At 31.3% G+C, this 22,762-nt stretch overlaps 1 protein-coding gene across 1 annotated transcript; it reads left to right on the top strand.

The window, feature by feature from the left end:
* The first annotated feature begins 16,276 nt into the window (after positions 1 to 16,276).
* LOC144574285 (MADS-box transcription factor 34-like) lies at positions 16,277 to 21,255 on the top strand. Its single transcript, XM_078324217.1, has 8 exons — positions 16,277 to 16,555; positions 18,038 to 18,116; positions 19,252 to 19,313; positions 19,781 to 19,880; positions 20,007 to 20,048; positions 20,149 to 20,190; positions 20,270 to 20,400; positions 20,897 to 21,255. The coding sequence occupies exons 1-8, from the start codon at positions 16,371 to 16,373 to the stop codon at positions 20,976 to 20,978; spliced, it is 723 nt and encodes a 240-aa protein (XP_078180343.1). The 5' UTR covers positions 16,277 to 16,370; the 3' UTR covers positions 20,979 to 21,255.
* The last annotated feature ends 1,507 nt before the right edge of the window (positions 21,256 to 22,762 follow it).

The following is a 22,762-nucleotide window of genomic DNA, read 5'->3' as shown; positions in this document are numbered from 1 at the left end:
TTAATTTTAACAGAAGAGTCTTGTGAACCATACTTCAAAGTAAAATTTAATACTTCAATATTTCAAATTAAGTTTTGTATATTAATAATTTTTTCGAAAAATTGAGTTTTCGATGTAATTCAAAAATTTAATACTTCGGTAATTTACACCGGTCTATCTCGATTTTAATTCATGGTCAATTACCGATTCCGCTTCCAATGAAAATTATTTAATAATTTAAATAAAATAATAATAATTAATTTTGTCTATCTCTGATGAAAATCCTAGCTACGCCACTGGTGCCTATTCGGGGATAGCACAGGGGGCCGTATTATTTGAGCTTTGAGATTCGTGCATCACGTCTTTGAACGGTTGTAATTTTCCAAAATGTCACGCAGAATATGAGATATTTCAGAGGATGCGAATTCCCTGTACTTGGCTTTAATACAAAAACTGTACGATTAATATATAATTAATACTGGTAACAGTCTAATATTATCTCTGTCTAGCGTGTCCCTGTATATATAAATAGGACACGGGAAACTGAGAAATGAGAAGCAACAGTCAACAGAGACATAGTACTGTGTGGGAAGAAAAGAAAGCTAGGAGAGGATTTCTGTGTAGAGTGCCACGTTTCGATTTCTGCAGCAGCGAATCTGTACAGTCGTCTACTTTTTTTCTACTTTTTTCAAGGTCTCCAGTACATGCTACTCCAACACCTGACCATTTTCTGTACGGCTTCTGTGACGATCTCATGTAGATCGAGTCCACTAGCTGGGCCCGTGTCTGTTTCTTACTCTCTGACATTAGGCCCCACTCTGGGTTTTCCTATAAAAGATCGACACGCCGGCCTGCTCGTACTTTTGCACTGGAATTCAGGTACGAGGCACTGTTCTACACTGCAATCTGGCACGATGCACAAATATAAAGGCAACTTCTTTCCTTTCGATAAAAACACAAGCAGAGAAGCAATTCTATGATATCTAGCTCCAGTTGAAATTCCTTCGGGCTATCTACCACCACCAGTTGCAAATTTTGAATGTCTCTTCTATCATATATATATATATATATATATATATATATATATATATATATATATATGAGGAGGGTTCAAATGCCTCCATGTTTTTGTGCCTTCATTATGCCTCCATCTCTCTCCATCATTTTCAAAGTTCAAACAGTCGATCCGAACCGCTTAACCTAACCTTCATACTAAAATATGTTTGGAGACCAAATTTTATATTTTTAGATAGGTAAAAAAATACTGTTTTTAGATGGTTCAGATTTACTGATTTTGTACCTATCTAAGAAAATAGTAAAAAATTTCCTAAAAATATAAAATTTGGTCTCCAAACATATTTTAGTATGGAGGTTAGGTTGAACGGTTCGGATCGACTGTTTGAACTTTGAAAATGATGGAGAGAGATGGAGGCACAAAAACATGGAGGCATTTGAACCCTCCTCTATATATATATATATCTATACACACACACACACACACACACACACACACATATTTTATTGTTTTTCTACGTAGGGCCGCTAGTTCGTGAGTCGATTTGAGTTTGATTTTAAAAAAGTTTGCAATTAATTTGATTCGAAATTAATGTTAGTTTATAATAATCTAGAAGTCAATAATACGATAATTTATCATAAAGCTTTGTTCATGAATTGAATGTTTATTTATATATCATTTTGTTGCCTTGAGTATTATTGAATTTATGGATCATTTCGTGTTCATGACTGAAATTGTGAAACTCCATAATATAGATGATATATACTCTTAAAATGTCACTGACCAAGGTAATTAGCAGGAACACTAATTACCGCGATAAGGTTAGTATGTGGATTAAAAGATGGTTAAGTTTTACAAACCACCTGACACGAGATATCATTTTAATCACATAGATACATGTTCTAGGAACATGGTATTTGACAGACCCCGAATGAAACATTAAATAGAATTGTGTTTGTGTCATTTATGTTTTCATTCAGTGTCACGTTCTACAGTATGAGGTATTTATCGTTCCCACTGAGAAATATGTATGTGTGATTGTTATCTACCGCTGTCCGTAAAAAACAGTCATAACGGTAGCTTTTCCATATGTATAGCTTAGCTGAGGAAGTGATAGTTTACCAAGAATACTATTTGTCCCTCGCATCTCTATACGAGCTATGGCATCACTGGGCCCCTTGATAGAGTAAGATTATCTGCTAGCGGTATAATTACAAGAGTAATTATATTTGATAATCTGCTCAAGATCAAGAAAAGATTCAGTTAGCAAGGATGACACACATCTACCTTGAAACTAATCTGATAGCTATGAGACAGAAGAACAGACACAAGTAAATTGTTTACTGGATCGTGATATTGTACTGTACAGCATCATCTGTGTAATTGGATGGTCATGATGTGTTGCCAGATGCCACCCATGATTATAGAAGTTAAAACAGTTTTAACTCTATTTACCAACATAACACAGATCCTATTGGGTCACACCATATAGGAGTTAATCGGAGAATCTTATTGTGATTGATTATAAATTGGTTATGATCAATAGTAAGATGGTTATAATTAATTATACGTGTTATAATTAAATTATAAATGTTATGTAAAAATAACAAGCAAAAACATTGGTTAATTTATAAACGTGTGTGACACGTTGTATAAAAGTTAACCGGTTAATTTATAAATGTGCAGGACACGTTGTATAAATTACCGAAACAACAACCGCAAGAAAAATATATATAATTGTTCAGAATAATTATACGAATATTATTTGTATTCGGGCCGAGGGCATTCGGGTCTTTTCAGATTCGTCTTATCCGCATGACATGTCATCGATCCTATCCAGATGACACGTCATCGATACCGAAACAAACAACCGAAGAAAAATATATATAATTGTTCAGAATAATTATACGAATATTATTTGTATTCGGGCCGAGGGCATTCGGGTCTTTTCAGATTCGATCCTATCCGCATGACATGTCATCGATCCTATCCAGATGACACGTCATCGATCTTATCCACATGACATGTCATCCTTATCCATTCAATGGCATATCTTGTAAATAGGCATATGTTGAGGGGTATTTCGGTCTTTTGCGAACCTCCTCAAAAGCCTATAAATAGAGGGTTGCATGTAGAGAGAAAAATTGCTAATTCACTTGTATTGTTTCGTGCAGAATCGAATCGGTATTTTCTCTCTTTCTCGGTTTCTCTCCCAAATAGTGTTTCGGTTGAGAAAAGAAAGTTATACGTAGTTGACGTATAATCTTACGGGTTGTTGTGGAGTATATTTACAGGATCGATGAATAGTGTTTTACCGAATTTTGCGGCATGTTAGTTTTGCATATTGATGAAACCTAGCAACCGAAAATTCGTGTTTACGGGTTTTCATCTTTTCCCCGTAAATAGTGTTTTTGCAGAATTCCGCGGTTTACGGTATTTCTGGCAGAAGAAATAAACCGCTCTCCGGTTAGTCCTGGTGGATAACCGATAGAGGCATCAGACGTCTGATGCTCCGCTCCGAGTCGATTCCTTCCCTGGTGAGGCTCTACTCGCTCGGTCTGCATTCCAACTGTGATTTGGAAACAAGGTATAAATATGTTATATTAATCTATTTAATTTGTAAGTAGATTAAAGTTTTAGAAATCAATCATGGAGTAGATCTGTAAAAAAGATTAAATTGGGTTTTGATGTCAAAGGAATACTGAAGGTGGACCGCCTTGGAAAGTTTCCTGACATACCCCGTTTAATCCTGAGCTTAAGTTGGCCGTAGAAATTTTTGTTCTACGGTCATTCCGTACCTTAAGCCTAAAAGCGGTTTTTGGTTAGCACGCCGTAAACCCCAACAATTAATTCGTTCTGAAACAAATCAAATCAGATCGGTTCGAATCTTATTCAAATCAAACTCAAAATGAGTATAATTCAATTTGATTTGATTCGTTTGCAGCCCTAATTCTACGTACGTCGTGTCAATTAGGAGAAGACTTAACCCATAATTATCATCTAATTAAATTCCATTAGCATGTCGGATAGAATTAATTTAATTGTTCACACCAGCACTTAAACTTGTGAATACTTCATATTTTAAATGTTTTGAATTTTACTATCCGAAAATACTTTTATTGCTTATAAATTTTGCTGGTGTGAACAAATAAAAAAACAAGAACAACAACAAATTGATTAAAAAAAAATTCAATTTTTTTTTGCTAGGCTTTCAGAACACATACAATAACAAATTGATTCTGTTCTTAAATTTTTCTAGATAGACCGGTGTAAATTACCCTGCACCTTATCACCTTATTCCTCGTAAATATATATATAGAATTGGGTTACGGTGAGTTACGAAGTAAAGCGACTATTTTACTTCACGCTCATATTTTGTGATTTTAAAGTTCAAAATGTCGATCCGAACCGCCTCAACATGATCTCCATATTGAAATGTGCTTGGAGACCAAATTTTACATTTTTTGGATATTTTTTACTATTTATTAAGCCACTTTGAAAATCGCCGATCCAGCGGTCCAAATTTTTTTACTGTTTTTACAGTTCACCCGGATTTTCAGATTTTCAAAGTGGCTTAATAAATAGTAAAAAAATTCCAAAAAATGTAAAATTTAGTTTCCAAGCATATTTTAATATAGATTAAACATCTAATTAACGGTTTGGATCGGCTATTTGAACTTTGAAAATGAAGATATTGCGTGAAGTAAAAACGTGTTTTACTTCGCAACTCACCGTAGCCTTACTATATATATATATATAGATGAGCTACGGTGAGTTGCGAAGTAAAGCGACAATTTTACTTCACACTCATATTTTGCGATTTTAAAGTTCAAAACGTCGATCCGAACTGTTCATCTTGTTCTCCATATTGAAATGTGCTTGGAGACCAATACATTTTTTAGAATTTTTTTACTATTTATTAAACCACTTTGAAAATCGCAGATCCAGTGGTCCAGAAATTTTTACTGTTTTACTGTTCACACGAATTTTCAGATTTTCAAAGTGGCTTAATAAATAGTAAAAAAATTCTAAAAAATGTAAAATTTGGTCTCCAAGCACATTTCAATATGGAGATCACATTTAACGGTTCGGATCGACGTTTTGAACTTTGAAAATGAAGATATTGCTTAAAGTTGAAATATCGTAATATTTTACATGTGCATAGATAAAATGATGTAGATCATATCCAATGGTTTTATTTTGACTTTTAAGTTTCAAATTTTTAGTTATTAAAGTTTAAAAAAATAGAGGCATGATGGAGGCATTTGAACCCTCCTCTCTGAACAAAAGGTTGCAAGATAATTGGTCCAGTACATGAGCTCAAAAAATAAAATATATATATCTCCTTCACCTGCTTGTGATACTTTTTGATGATAATAATATATAAAAATATTATCACTGTGTACAATTTACCGACCCTATTATAACTGTGTACAATTTCAGCATTTTTTACTTTCTTTTCCGTTTTGCCCTTTTGGGCCTTCATTGCCTCCAGGCAATTATTTCTTTTCTTATGTCTTCACAGGGTTTCTTCTCAGAAACCCAACCACTGTAACCGATTATGGTTAATGTAAATGAGGGCTAGACCCCATTTAATTTCTCAAAAAAAAAACGTGCATGCTTTTTAAAAAATTTGTAGTTTTTTTTTCCGTCAAAACACATCATTCACGGTTTTTAAAGTAAAACCGTGTATGAAAATACTAATCCTACACATTTTATTATTATTAAAAACCGTGTATAACTCATATTTTTTTGGCTGGTTTTTTTCGCCAAAACACATCATACAAGGTTTTTTAAAAAAAAAAATCATCTCAGAAGCTGCGAAGTCGTGAGGGGGAATCGAACACTCGACATTTGGGTAACCAACAGTCTTAGGATTTTTTTCTAACCAATTGCATCATACACGGTTTCTAAAATAAAACCGTGTATGAAAACATTAATCCTACATGATTTTGTTATTATTAAAAACCATGTTTAATTCATTTTTTTTAAATCCAATGAAACTCTAGATCTGAATTCAAATTAAATACTAGATCTGAATACCCAAAACACTAAAGTAGATTTAGAAAAACCATAAATTTAAACACAACACAACACATACCAAAACCACTACATTTACCAATATAAATAACAATTAGAATTGCATTCACATATTATTAGTTACATGAATAACATTCTAACTAAAATAAATCAATAATAACAAGAAAAACCCTAAAATAAATAATTACCTGAACATTGCCTAAGAAAAACGTAGGGTAAAGGACAAAAAAAAAATATGAAAATTAGAAAAAACCCTAGATTACCTCGCGAGTTTTTTTTTTTTGAAAAGTGGTTATAAGTTGAAATTGGACACTCGAGCGCTGAGCTATGCTCGTTGGAATTTTCTTTGTCGAGATCGCCTTCTTAGTGGAGATATCGCCACTCTTACCTTATCCCTTGCCCTAGCCTTGCTTGTTTAGAAGATATGTCTGAGAGACATACATGTCCAGAAAAATAGATGCTTTAGAAATGAGAGATATGACTTAGAAAAAATAGATAAAGATGTATTATAACATGAAGCATGGATCGATGATGTGGTAAAGTTTGTATTTCTTGCATCACACACGGATTATGCAGTAAAACCGTGTATAATTTTTGAAGCATTCATATACGTCCGTCTGAAAATGCGCTCCAACTTTCATACATAGTTTTTAATAATGAACTGTGTACAATTGGGTCCAATTATACACGGTTTATTAATAAAGATCTGTGTTTGAATATTGTAGCACATTTATGCAAAGTTCATTATTAATAAACGATGTATGAATGTTGGAGAAATTTTTCGGAATAGTGTTTTCTTTATTTGGACACATATTTAATGGGAACTTTGAGCTAGCAAACATATATAATATGTCTTGTATGAGTTGCATTTTTGTAGTAGTGATACAAGGATATAGAGATTCCTTAAGGCCCGAATATAGATTAAGACTTCGAACAAAAGAGGTTAAATAAGGAATTTTTAATTATTACTAAGGAATCCGCGTTACGAAGGGATTAAGCGATTGAGGGAGCTAAAAGATGTGAAATGAAGCTTAAGGAGGCTTAATCCTCTATTATCGAACAGTTCCGCAGGCTTAGTGTAGTGACATGTGTTCTCATATTTACACGGTTATGTGAATGTTCAATTTTTGAAAATAGCATTTAATTAAAAGATGTTGAGTGTATTTGAAACCCTTTAATATAAAAAATTAATGAGCACATTTTTAGAAATTTATTTAAAATAATATAAGGAAATATATTGCTTAAGAATTTTATTCTAGTTCAGTTTCTTTAGACATCTTTAAAAAACCAAATTAATTATTCAGTTTTTTTTTTAAATAAAATGAAAGGCATGATTTTTTGTGACAGGACATGCAAGATGGGATGATACACCAAAGGAATGACAACATTAACCTGAAAATCTAGCCATCTAATTATTTAATGGGATGATACACTAGATCAAAGACTGATTCTTGTTTCCTTCTATAACATAGAAATACTACCACCATCCATTTATTTTTCAATATTATTTTCAATAATTTTATAAATAATTTTTTTTATCAATAATTTGAGAAAAAAAACTGAAAAGACTCATGAAAAGATGTTGCTATCTTCACGGTCTCAAATCTGGACGTCAAGCATATAAAATCGAACATCCAATCAAAACCCATCTGAAAGAGGAAGTAACCAATGGTTAGAATTGACATATCAAATCAATGAAATGCACTTGGGGGCACGTGTCATCTTATTAATGGACAAGAGATTTGTTTCCGTGAACCATCAATTCATGAGGGTATGCAATATATACCATATATCCAATAGGAGTCTAAAAGAATGGAGATTAATTATCTACATATGACCTGTCGTGCATAGGCATTATTGGAATGCATGATCTCTACATATAGGCTTTTCTCTCGCTTGTTTCTCTCTACACTTTCAAGTTTCAGCCAATGTGGGTCTGGATCTCTTTTTCTGCATGCTTCAATTTTGTTTCATGCACTAAACTCAAGGGCATGGTCATGATTTTTAGTCGGAGTGTGTAATTTTTTTTGCTTGGTTCATGTTATTTCTCACGTTTTATTTTAATACTTGAGTTTTCAATTTTAAGTTATGAATTGTACCCTCCTCTATTATCATTATTATTATAAGGAAATTGGAAAACAATAATTAAATCGAATTAATTCCACATTTTCGAGATGTTACAACTAGATATACAAGCCTCTAATTAACCATGCATTCAGTATGCTAACCATTTAAAATTTCTTCTATACATCCAATAATTGTATTCTACAACTGCATGTGGAATGATCTCTAACTTTTGTTCGTAATCATCATAATTTGTATTCTTCTATATATATCTATTGAATAATTATTTCAATCCCCACACTCCAGTACCCGCATTGTACCCCCATCTCTTAAACAGATTTTAGCATCCTATAAACTAACTTAACTAACTAGTTTAATTAAATTTATTCACAACACTGTGATCTTCCAAGTTTAATTAAATTCATGGGTATAAATACTTGGAAGATAATAAATTAATACTTGCAAATTAAGATATTAAAACTTGCATGTCTAACTTGATATAACTATATAGAGGGACCACTCAAACTACATGGGAGAAGAATCATACACATTTTTAGAGGTGGATTTTTTTTCAATATCTTCTACATTTCTCACGTTCTATGAGAAATTTTGCGAATCTAAAACCATGAACGTATTCTACGCAATTTTATCTTTCAAATGAGATCCATAATGACGTACTTTCGGATTCATCGCCACACAAGTATTTACACCTCATTGTGCAAGTATTTATACCTCATTGTGCAAGTATTTATACCTATACTTGTCAGTATTTTATCCCTAATCGTGGACCCCGCATCTCCGCATCACATTTCCCTAATCGTCCCTGCGTCAACCTTTCTCTAACAAAAATAGTTGACTACATAGGTATAAATACTTCCGTGCATAGGTATAAATACTTGTAATACTTGATATTAATATTTTTAAATGTCAGCAGTGTCATATGTGAAAAATACTGGTATAAATACTTGTGTGATGACGAGCTCGAAAGTATGTCATCATGGATCTCATTTGAAAGATAAAATTGCGTAGGAGACGTTCGTGGTTTTAGATTTACAAAATTCCTTATAGATCATGAGAAATGTGAATGAGATTGAACAAATAAAATCGGGGGGATAATGGGGGGATGAGAGTGCGGGTACTCATATCATGTCCCATATCTATTACTATAGAAATGTCGTAATCATCGAATTAACATCATATATATATACTAGTATCATACCCGTGCATTGCAACAGGGACATATTATAAGAAACAAATATATCAATGAAAATAAAAATTATCTAAAAATTAAAACACATGTTAATAGAAAATTTATATGATTATGTATTTTTAATTAACTTTAATCGTGATGTCTGATAACAATTTGATGATGTGATGATTTTTTATTTTTAAGTACCAATGATATCAAATAATAACTCGATTCGAATCTAATATCAAATATCATACAACAATTCAATATCAACATATAATATGATATCAAAAAACATAAATAAAAAGTGTTATCGTGTGTATGTATAGGATATATACACACACACATATTATAAGAAAAATATATATTCACACACACGTTCCAATTTATATTCTTCTTTGTTTCCAATTTAGAACACACACACACACATTGATATATTCTATATCGGAAATATATTCTAAATTGCCCACACTAATATGTATAGAAACAAAGAAAGAGAAATAAGGAAATAAAAAAAATGATTTCCATTGTGATCCGTATAGAAACAAAGAAGTAAGGAAACAATAAATAAGAAAATGAAAGGTGGAGTCTTCTCAATTGAAGAGGAGAAATATGAAAACAAAAACAAAGAAACAGATAAATATATCGCTAAATTTCAGAATTTATTCAATTTTAATTGTAACGTATCGTGTGGCAGCATATATGGTGGGTTTGTTTTTAACTAAATTTAGATTTCTATACATAAAACAGATGCATTTAATTAAAAGAAGAAAAAATATGTAATTGGAGAGCTGTATATATATATATATATATATATATATATATATATAGACACACTAGTATCATTCCCGTGCGTTGCAACGGAATATATTATAAGAGAAAAAAAACCTCATACAAAATGACATATTTTAATGAAAAATAGACTAATAAAAAATAATTATTCAACAATAAAAGAATATGCCAATGTATTCTCATACAAATAAAAGGTGCAAGAGATGCATGTAGATATTTGAATTCTGAAGAGGAGAAACAAGAAAACAAAGAAAAAAATCGCTAAAAGCCAGATAACTTGTTATCAAATATCATGATATGTATAGAAAAAAAAAATTGATAATATTTCTAGATTTTTCATGGCAATAGCTATAGAAACATAGAAGAGAAATAAGGAAAAATAATTATATCGCTAAATTGGAGAGGAAGAAAATAAGGAATGAATGAAATAAGGAAACATATTATATTGCTAAATTTCAGAGTTTATTTAATTTTAATTGTAATGCATCATGTTGCGGTACGTGTGGCGGGTATATTTTTAGTTAAATTTAGATTTCTACACATTATTCAGATGCATTTAATCAAAAAAGACAGATTATGTAATTGAATGGTTGAGATTAAATATGAAATTACAACTTTCAATCGTAACCGTTGGCGGATCGGACACCCAACGTGCTTAATAATAGAATGGATATATATATATATATATATATATATATATATATATAGAGAGAGAGAGAGAGAGAGAGAGAGAGAGAGAGGGGGGGGGTTGGCTATTCTACTTCCATAAGCATATGTGGGCATATGCTTATAATTCGTTTTTACATTTTCAATGTCCAAATGGTCGATCTGAAGCGTTTAACATGTTCTCCATGTTAATATGTGCTTGGAGACCAAATTTTATATTTTTTGAATTTTTTTTTTTACTATTTTTCAGAATTTTTCAAAACAATGATAAAAAATATTAAAAATAATAATAAAAAGATATGAAAAACCCTGTTTTGAAAAATTCTAAAAAAATAGTAAAAATAATTCAAAAAATGTAAAATTTGGTCTCCAAACACATATTAATATGGAGAACACGTTGAGAGCTTCAGTTCAACCATTTGAACATTGAAAACCCAAAAACGAGTTATAAGCATATGCTCTTATATGCTTATGAAAGTAGAATAGCTAAACCCTCCCCTCTCTCTATATATATAAAGTAATTAGTATTCTTCCTCCATTTGATTTATTTGAACCTTCATGGATAGTTAGCTCTATAATATTGTTTACTTGCAATTTTATTGAACAAGCTTCAAAAACCAATGTTCTATTTACTTGTATATATATTCAACAAGATTTCATCATATAACGCGAATAGATAAAATGAACATTTTGATTGATGCTAATTAATATTGCATAATATACTCGTGGCATTTTTTTTAAGAGAATCAAGATACTCAGTGACGTAATCATGACACGTTCAAGCATCACATGCTATGTCTTCACGTAAATCATGTTATTCTATGTTCATCATATAATTAAGATACTCTGTTCAAGCATCACATGCTATGTCTTTTGATCGAAACTCATGGCATTTTTTTAAGAGAATGTGGGAGTAATTTTTTTGTTGTCCGTATATGGCTTTCACACCTTGTCATGCATATATAACTTAAAAGCTGTGTTGTGGACACTACATGACCACACAGTTACATGGTCTGAAAAGCTAATGTCACACAGTTACATGATCATGACAACGAGCATCGCGTATGAATATGGGAGATATTTTGTATACTGTTACCAAACCATGTTAATATATATATTACTAATATACACGGTTAATAAAACCCAACCGTGTCAGATCTCAAAAAGAAAGATGCTGAAAATGGTAGTTTTTACACAGTTAAAGTAACCGTGTACAATAACTTGGGTAATATACAAGGTTTCTACAAATCATCAGTGTATTATTTTCTGAACCATACACAGTATGTTATTTAAAACCGTGTATGATTTGTATGTTTTTTTTAAACGATTTATAATGTACTAGCACTCATATTTGTTAGCCACTAAACATACAATTTATATTATACATCCATCATTTAATAAATATTCAACATCACAACATACAACATCAATCATATTCATTCAACATTCAACAAATAAAAACAATTATTATACATATGCATATGCATATGCATATACATATGCATATACATATACATATACATATACAGAGTGTGACTAATATGCATTCGGTAGTACTTCGACCTGTCGAAGTGCTACCGATCCAAATTTCAAATTTTAAAATCCAAAAAGTCGATATGAACCGTTAGATGTGATCTCTATATTGAAATGTGCTTGGAGACCAAATTTTACATTTTTCTGAATTTTTTTACTCTTTATTAAGCCACTTTGAAAATTGCTGATCCAACGGTGGCTTAACAAAACAGTAAAATTAGAAGCCACCGTTGGATCAGTAATTTTCAAAGTGGCTTAATATATAGTAAAAAAAAAATTCAAAAAATATAAAATTTGGCCTCCAAGCACATTTCAATATAGAGATCACATCTAACGATTCATATCAACTTTTTGGATTTTAAAATTTGGACCGGTAACACTTCGTCCGAAGTGCTACCAAATGCATATTAGTCACACTCTACATATACATATACACCTTACATTAACATGTTTTATATGGAATAAGTTTGTATGAAATGGGTCACAAACTGATTTTCTGAAAATTAAATTATTTTTAAACTCAAGCTTAAGGCAGTATAAAGATGGACATGTGACAGTGAACTTACATTGTTGTTTAAACTCTTTTGCAGATCACAACTTAACAAAAAAAATATGTAAGAGATTAAACAATAATGCATTGTCACGTACTAATTTTCATACACTATCAAAAACTTGAAATCAAAACATGATTTAATTTTTATAACACATTTTAACTTTCAAAACCAGTTTGCGACATAATTTTTGAAACTTATTCTTTAGTTATGTTTTACTTCACACGTTACGAAAACATGTTATTGCAACGTGCAAAATAAAACATAACTAAAGAAAATTGTTTCAAAAATTATGTCACAAACAGGGGGGTTTTTTTTGGGGCAAAAAAACACGACTTTTTTTGGAGTTATGCTCACTAAATATTTTTGATAAAAAAAAGGTACGTATTGTGATAGTTGTGGCCGATGATATGATTATGATGATATGTTTCCTTCTTCCTCCTTCCTCCTCCCTCCCCTTATCTCCTTTTTCCTATTTCCACTGTTGTGGATCCCTGTGAGGTGACTGTCCTAGTCTGGTCGACTCAGTTACTAGTCTGGTTTGATTCAGTGCCTCCTGGGTTGAGTGGTGATTGTTCAGGTTTGATTGATTCCGTTCTCTGTCCAGTTTGATTCAGTGCTTCCTCGGCTGAAGTGGTGATTGTTCTAGTCCGGTTGATTTAGTTCCTGGTCCAGTCTGATTCAGTGCCTCTCGGGTACGCTTTCTTCTATACAGGGTTGACACTGTGTAGTTACACTCGCTCTACTGCTACGTTTGCATATCAAGAGAAGAGAATGAACATGCCTATTGACTTGCTAACATGGCGCGAACTGAACATTTTGCAACTACTAATTTTATGTTTCCTCTTTTCTTTAATTTTTAGCAGTGAGAGATTTTACAAGTAATTCAATGTATATTATATTATCTTTGTGTAATAAGAATGCCTACGTTGTAACATGCTTGTAATTTACTATGATGTTTAATGAAATCATCTAAGGGCTTACGACAAAAAAAAAAAAAAAAAATCTACAAGCTGACACACATATGTGATGAGATGACGTGTTGCTTATTAGCATTTGTCACACATACGTGTTCTAAGGACAAAGCTAGCGTGTGTTGTGCTCATCAAAAAGATTTAGTGAGCATAACTCCAAAAAATTATCGGATTGGTTTCAAATGATGATGAATTCAAACGATTAAAACCAATTTAATTCGTGAGTGATGCATATACATGCAAAATTAAAAAAGTTTTGGATTATTTTAATACAAAGTCAAGCGGTAAAATGAATTTTTACAAGTTATTTTATATGTCATGCATGCATTCAATTTTTTTTTACCCCTTGATTTTGTATTATATGAATTCAAAAATTTCAAAATATTACATGTGCATGTATTACTCGTGAAGTAGATAAGTTTGGATTTGTAATTTGAAACCAATTCAATAGATTTTGAAGATATATTCACCAAATTCTCTTGGTGAGCACAACACACGCTAGTTTCACATGCATAGAAGAAGTGTACTCATATGCATATTCGAGTTCAAATTCGACTAAATGAAAATTTTGCTCTAATTTTTGTATTAATAATTCTACATGCTTGCTCGTACCTGATCGTGTTGTTGCATGTCCTCGTGTCTTGTTAAATGTCATGTTAATACATGTCATGGGACAATATCTACGAGGGTATTCGCGAGAGTATCGTTGCGGATACTCCTATCGATAATACTGACATACTTAGTAAAATAATACCGACATACTTAGTAAAAATACCTTTTTCTTGGTATACCTTCACAGATAGTTTCTTTTTATCTTCGCAGATAATGTTTCATTCTTGTAGATGCCGTGTTAATTTACCATGCATGTCCCATTTGTGCACATGACACACACAAACTCATGTGTCATGTTCATGTCGTGCCGAATGTATATGTATCGTGTTGGTGTCATTCATTATTTTGAGGGACGGAATCGGGGTACCTTTAGCTAACAGGGCTCTATATATATATATATATAGAGAGAGAGAGAGAGATAGTGCATGCGGTTATACAAAACGAACAAATTAATGAATTGATTATATATAAAAGGGTAGCGTTGCAGATGGCATTAGCAATTAATTACCAGTGTTAACGTCGACTACTGAGTACTGAGTCATTACTACAGAGACACAGTAGGTGTCAATCGTTCTGAAGTAGATTGGGGACTGGGGCTATTCAAATCCACCACACAGAACATGACACGTATCACATCGTACCCTTTTATCAAGCTCGATCTATAATTACTTGTACTTCTCTCCATCTCTCACTTTCACAGAGACAATGCTATTATTTTTTTTGACTTGGAGACAATGCTATTGCTGTTGTTATTGCTCACCAGTCACCACTACAAGATACTTTGCCCACCTTTTAATCCCACCTCCGGGGTCCGGCCTCTGCCCATTCTCACTGTCACTCGCCCTGACCTATATATATGTATTAGTATGTAATGAGTCAGTAAGACTTATATGGAGGTTTATTTCTATTATGTATAAAATTATAGTTGTCATAATATATAAATTATGAACCAGAGGCGGATGTAAGAAGCATTAATAGAGGTCAATTAACTCTCATTTTTTGTTGTTGTTGTATTAATGCATGATTTTGTATATAATTTAGAGTAAAATGTTATGTTATGATAAAATTGGTCCTTATTCTTTACAAAAATAAATAAATTACATGATTGACCCCCATAGTTTGAAAATATTTCTTCATCCCTATTATGAACGAAAGTTTGTAATTTAAAAGTGACCACCCTAGACAAACCTCACATATTCATGTGGTAACAATTTAGGCAAACCAAAAAATATTATCTAGACATATAACTAACGTCATATCTCATGAATATTAAATAAAAAAAATGAAAAAAAAATGGAAGTAAACAGTTACGACTTGCTGATAACGAAGCTAACTTGACAACATTGAGAGGGGAGTCAGACTTTCAAGTTATGAGAGTCAAATATTATGAATGAGGGTTAGTCATATAAAATTTTTATGGCGCGATTGCGGTTAATAATACTGTATCTATAGCATTTTATCCTATACTATATAAAAAATTGTATACAAGTACAAAAAATTCAAAATAAATGATAGTCAATTGACCTTCATTTCTTTAATGTAGCATCTGACATTGATCATCCACAAAAACACAATATAATTATAAAAATTTAATCATTTAGATACTATTCATATGAATAAAATATTTGTCTGTAAAACACATTGTTACAACGATCAATATTTAAAATTGTACAAGACATAAAAGTTAGTCTATAATTAACTTCAATAGGATCACTTGTACACTATCCCAAAACTAATTGACTACATTTCAACTTGTTACACATTTTGCCTCATAGTAAGGTTTTCAGAAAAACGTGGATTCTAACTTCCCACCACAAAACTCATGATTCCCCTGTGTATCCAATTAATTGCTTATCTCCACCAAGTACAGCAGCACTTGCCTCTTTTTCGATAACCCTAGGTTTCAAGGGAAATAATAAAATATTATAATTAATAAATATTTAGAGAAAAATAAGATGGGAAGAGGAAGGGTTGTGTTGAAGCGTATAGAGAACAAGATTAGTAGGCAAGTGACCTTTGCAAAGAGAAGGAACGGGTTGTTGAAGAAAGCGTATGAGCTGTCAGTTCTGTGCGATGCTGAGGTGGCACTCATCATCTTCTCCAACCGTGGCAAGCTCTTTGAATTTTGTAGTTCTTCCAGGTACTTATTTTTTGCCTCAAGTTTCTCTCTCATATATACCTCAATTATTCTTTTAGATCTAACAACTTTGAAGAACCTCGAGCAAGATATTTATATAAGCGCTTTCTTAGATCAAGCTAGATTATGCCAAGTATTTTATGTTTCATTTTTCTATTATATCTGCTACTTAGTTTGTATCATCCATGCATGTTATTCTGTATATATCTAACTGTCATTTTTTTTGGCTTCCTGTTGTTAAATTAATTGAAGTCTGATTAAAATAATCTCTTTTTTAGGTAATTTTTCTGAAATTGTACTTGATGTACTTTAATTTGAAACCAACCTTTTTTTTTTTCTTACAATTTTTTATTTTCTGAAGAAAAAAAGCTTGAGAAGTACTGAGACTAAGCTGACTATTTATTGAAGGTGGAATTTAAGGACCACTAATTTTATCAATTAATAAAATAAATGATTACTTCTACATGCTTGCCACTTAATTATCATTTGATAATTTCTCTTAAGATCAATGTGAAAGAGGAAGTATCAGAATTCAAAACCCTAGATATATATAGCAAGGCAAATTTCCAAAGCAACTAGAGCTCCTGTATTTGAGTCTGCTTCTCACTTTTCATGCATAACTAATGTAAACTTCATATTCAACATCAATTAACCAAGCAAAACCATAACAATGTCAACATAGGAGTCATGATAATATTATAAGATGATTGTAATAAGCACCAGCAATATATATGAAGGGTGAAACTATAAAATTTAGATATGTGCAGGGGCGGAGCTATTCATAAGATACGGGTCAATTGAGCCTCATTTTTTTTTCAAAAAAATTATATTAACATGTGTTTTTTTATATAATTTTGAATAAAATACTATAAATACTATAAAATTGACCCCCCATTTACAGTATAAAAGTTTATATAATTGACCCCCATTCATATTTGATCCCCATAATCTGAAGGTCTGGCTCCGCCCCTGAATAGGTGGACTAAAATTTGAAATACATAATACATGACCGAGTCCGAGGCTTGAACTCAAGTTTTCATAATAACAAAGTAAAATTCTAACCACTAGACTTAAGTACATGTGTGATAATTTATGAGGAGCCTGAAATATATAAAAACTTAAAAAAAAAAAAATTCAATTAAGTTTCAATATTCACGATTATTTATTTTTTTAATTATGGGTGGCTAAAGCTATACTATACATAGATCGGTCCCTGTATATATGATTAATAAAAGAATTATTACAAGCCTTCATTATTTTCTTCTCGACATCATATATATTGATTTGAAATTCCACATTTTAGTTATCTAATTTTGGGATCTAAATAGATCTACTTTATTCAATGCTTGAAACAAGCTTGGTGCAACAATAACATGTGCCTCTATCTCTTTCATTGTTCTTTCCTCTAATCAATTATGTATCAAACGAGGTTATTAATTTTGAATAAAATTGAGCTTTTTTAGTATTTATTTTTCCCCCTTGCAGTATTCTTAAGACATTGGAGAGGTACCAAAGATACACTTATGCAATATCAGGTGCTGCTGTTCCTAATGATGATAATCCAGTAAGAATTCAATTATCAATTGATGCATACTTCGGATATGGCATCTTTTTTCATTTGTTATACCTTCCGGAATTATATTTGAATAGCATAAATTAAAGCTTAATTTTATCGGGTTGGATAGGATCCAAATACTATTATATTTGAACATGTATTGATGTAGTGTTCTGATCTGAATTTTGATCCATATATTTATTATTTTCAAGATGAATCAGGTCAAGATTCAAATACAACATCTGATAGTAGACATTTCGGATCTTATATTTCGGATCCAGATAGATAGATGTCCATAATCTGTTTGTGAATTATCGGATCCGGTCCGAAGCCAGAGCGGGTACATATCACAAGCATTTGAGGAACCTTTTGTTCTTAAATATAATTATAATATTTAACAATCTCACATAATATATTATTATAATATAAATTAAAAGTTGGTCCAAAATTAAAATTATAGTTTTGCTCCGTAATCATAATATATTATACTCATGTAACAAAAAGTATGGTAATTCGAGTTTTAAGACTTTCTAATTAGGTTTGAAATTACTGTAAATATTTTTTTCTTAAAAAATGCTACACGTGGTTGCATTTTCATAGCTATTAATCTATGTTTTTATATTAATTAATTATAAATATTTGTATTAGTATTTGTCTCGGGTATTTATACATTTATCGGGTTGGTTCAGTTGTCGGCTGGATAATTAAATCAACTCATATCCTATCCATTACAATATCAATTTCGGTTTAGATCCGGATAAGATATTTTAGAATTAGTTTTGTAATTGTTTCCATAATTTAATCAGTTATATTTTTTAAATCATATCCTATCCAAACTAATCGGATCCGGTTCAGTACCAGATTGGAGACCGGATAATCGGGTAAAGTAGCACCACTAACATAAATAATGGACGGATGGATTAATTAAATTAAAGTAAAAGAAATTATATATCATAGAAGAGTGTTTTGCTTTTAAATTCAAGTTGCAATTATATATGGCATTTTTTGTGAAATTAAGTATGTTAGTTTTTTTTTTTTAATAATAATCTTGCTCCATATCCCAATTAGACATGAATGCATGCATTTGCTACAACATTTTTAGTCATGCATCTATTAAAATACCCTCTTTTTTTTTGGAAAACAGAACAACTATGAGGAGTATTTGAAATTGAAGGCACGAGTTGAAGTTCTACAAAGTTCACAAAGGTTCTAATTTTTTGCACTCATTTCCTACGTACATTTTACCAGGGGACCTACATGGTTCGAAGAGCAGCTGTCTTCACTAGATTTTAAATTTAGTGGAGATCGGGACGTTCCGATCGACTTTGCCCCCCCTGAAATATTTTTGTTCCCCTCTGAATATTTGATTTGTAATTTGAGTTAAATTTAGAGTTAAAATTAAATAAATTTCTTGAATTATGATTGGTAATTAGAATTATAGGTTAGAGAATTATAAATTATAAGTTAGAGTATTGAAAAGTATAAGTTAAAGTATTATTTTTTATCGAGTACCTAATTAGTTAATGGGTTTAAACCCAATTAACTATTTAAACCTGATTCAATATTTTTTACCCCCTAACAAAAATCCTAGATCCACCGCTGCATTTTAGAGAGTAGTTCCATAGATGACCAAGATTTCATTTGCATCAACCTTCAATTGAAAACACATGCAGGAATCTTCTTGGTGAAGATTTACATCAACTAAGTACAAATGAACTGGACCAACTGGAATGCCAAGTAGAGAAGTCATTGAAGCAGATAAGATCCAAAAAGGTCAGTTACATAATTAATTTGTTCTGACTTTGGTACATTTGATAGTATAATTATGACATTATGCCTTTAATTATTTAATCATTGAAGTGATGCAGCTTTGTTATTTTGTTCTTTTGTTCTTTTCAGGCACAATTATTAATTGATGAAATAGCTGATCATAAAAGAAGGGTATTAATTGCTGCAACCACATAATTTTGGTCTCAGCTTTTTTGTTAATTACATTTTCATGCTCATTGATGAACTTAATTACCTCATTTTTGATATGTAGGAACAATTTTTGGAAGAAGAAAATGAAAAATTGAAAAAGAAGGTAACTCCTTGAACAATTATAACTCAAATTTTGTTTATGCTTATGGTACATTAAACAAAACAATAAATCATTTTTTTAGATTCAAGGACTGGGAATAGAAAATGTGCAAACATGGGAAAATAGTTGTAGCACATCAAATGATCAACGCTCTCTACAACAAGATCAGTTTTCCCAATTACCTGTTGAATTTAGACCTTCTCTTCCAATCAGGTGACTCTTTTTATTTTTATTCTTTCTTCTTTTTCATGCTATTTTGATTAAGAGAGAATGAGAAGAAAAAAAAAATGAAGGAAAGCTTTCAAAATTTGCATTAAAGCATCAGTAATTAATTTTGACCATCTAATTATCAAAACAAGTAGATAATGCTTGCTTAGTTTTTAAGATTAGTTTCTATATTTTAGTACAAAATATTTACTAATATATATGGATTATAACAAAATCAAAACCTTAACAACTCATTATCAAATCTGTACCTTAATTTGCATCTACCCGTCATAAAATTAGAGGTTAATTAATATTCCAATTCAGTTATGGGTATTTAACCCTTCACCCTGATTGGTGGAAAACCAACCAAAATTAGCAAATTCAGTGTGATTTGATCCTAGTATTTGATTAATTAAGCTGAATGCAATTAAAAAAAAAAAGATTTGATTGAGCTAGTGTGAAATAAATTTGTATGACGTTGATCATCTTTTCTCTTTTGCAGATTCAATCCCGTAAATCTGAACGATGCTACTGGAATGCCATCAAGCAGTATTTCATATCCCCCGGGATGGATGGGAATATGAACTGAGACTGCTTCAAGTTGAACAAGCATTCGAACTCTTTTTAGCTATACTTGTACCTTTTTGTATGATTGTATCCCATTTTCAGGTCAGAGTAGAAGTTGCATATATACTTCTGGCCCTAATAAATAATTTAATCTTAATTAATTTCTTAACATAACATAATAATAAACAATACAATTAAGATTTATTATATACACTTGTAATGTAAAATTTTTTTGGGTCATGTATGTATTTGTGAGTTATTTGCAGATTGAATAATAGTTTCATCATTGTATAATTGTATTTGTGCTTTCCAGTGCATGTCATACCAGTGGTTATTTATAAATTCTGATTCACCAGGATGACTAAGTATCTTTGTAATTTACCAGTTCATATGATTTGTTCTTAATTAAAGCTGTCTATTTCTGGTGTAAATTAAGTCCCTCAAGTTTGGAGCATAAATTAGGGTTTTCATGCTTGCCAAACAATAGCAAAAATAAATAACTAAATAAATGAATAAAGAAACTGATTCCGACCTCCATTTGACGGTCGGAAGAATGTCCTGCGCTTTCTCTGACAGATATATAAGAATATATATCTACTTTCTCTTTTGCCTTTGCACTTCTTTAATGGACAGAAAACTAAAAAGGGGTATATAATTCATGGCTGAGGAGAAGCAAGGAGGATAGGATATGATATACCTATCTGGTTTATTCTTAAACTGTGAAAGAAAGACTGAAAGGGAGAAGAGAAGAATATATAAAGACAAAAAGAGAGAGATTTTATATTTTCTGAAAGTGGTCCAAGAAGGAATCCTCCTAAATTTAAGGAAACATATATATAACAGTTGTATGTATCTAATATAGCATCAGGTTCTGCTAATCTGCATCAGCTTGATTTTGTTATATTTTTAAGTATCAATTAAAGTATATATTCCCTTTTTTTCTAAACAATGACTTGAAATTAAAATATCTTGCATGGGGACCAGCTATACATTTTGTCTTAATTTATTTTTCAATGGTTTTTGCAACTTGCAACTGTGAAATTTTGTACCAAATAGTTGTAATAAATTAGGTTTGCATGTCAGGCTAAGATGTACTGACCTAGGAACCTCTCCAGAATTCTAGGCAAATTACAAAAGGTAGATCCTTGTCACAATCCTAATTTTAAATAACAATATCTCGTGAGCTATCATTATAGGTGCTAGGTGCGTGTAATATGGATTGTCAATTGTGAATGAAAGGCACAGGTCTTTCTTAGAGATCAGGAGCTGAGTCATTTGCACATGACTGTCAAAATTGAAAATGAAAGACAAGAAAGGAATAAATTAAATAAACAAAGAATAAGAATTTTGGAAAGAGAAGTTATTGAAAAGTCCAAAAAAAATGCACAGTATCATATGAGATAAGCATTTGCGAATGCAAGATTTTTGTTGAGAAATAGGAATTGGATTAAAATAGTTTATCGGATTTAAATTCATTAACTAATCGGATACTAGATAAAAAAAAACAATCTACATAATAAAAATTATAAAAATAGTATAGCCTTACATAATAAAAAATAACATAATAATACCAATTTACATAGTAAAAAACAACAAAGTTGGTCCGGATCCGTAAATTTGTATAAAAACAACAAAGTTTCTTATTAACAGTGTTTTTAGATTGATCTGACGGGCTTTCCAATTCCAGAGAGAGGAAAAATAATTTTCAGGGAGGGGCAAAGTTGTATCTGTCCCGTATTTTTCCACTAAATTTCAAAATTCAGGGAGGAGTAGCTATGCCCCTCTGGCTGTGTGTGAGTCT

This window comes from Carex rostrata, chromosome 22 (genome assembly GCF_964058835.1).
Source record: "Carex rostrata chromosome 22, lpCarRost1.2, whole genome shotgun sequence".
Taxonomy (NCBI): domain Eukaryota; kingdom Viridiplantae; phylum Streptophyta; class Magnoliopsida; order Poales; family Cyperaceae; genus Carex; species Carex rostrata.
This window is presented reverse-complemented; position numbering and strand designations above follow the sequence as displayed.

Coding starts and splice junctions, on each gene's coding strand:
- LOC144574285 (XM_078324217.1), top strand. CDS start 16,371: ATGGGAAGAGGAAGGGTTGTGTTGAAGCGTATAGAGAACAAGATTAGT. Junction 18,117..19,251: donor TTCCTAATGATGATAATCCA/GTAAGAATTCAA, acceptor TTTGGAAAACAG/AACAACTATGAGGAGTATTT. Junction 19,314..19,780: donor GTTCTACAAAGTTCACAAAG/GTTCTAATTTTT, acceptor AAACACATGCAG/GAATCTTCTTGGTGAAGATT.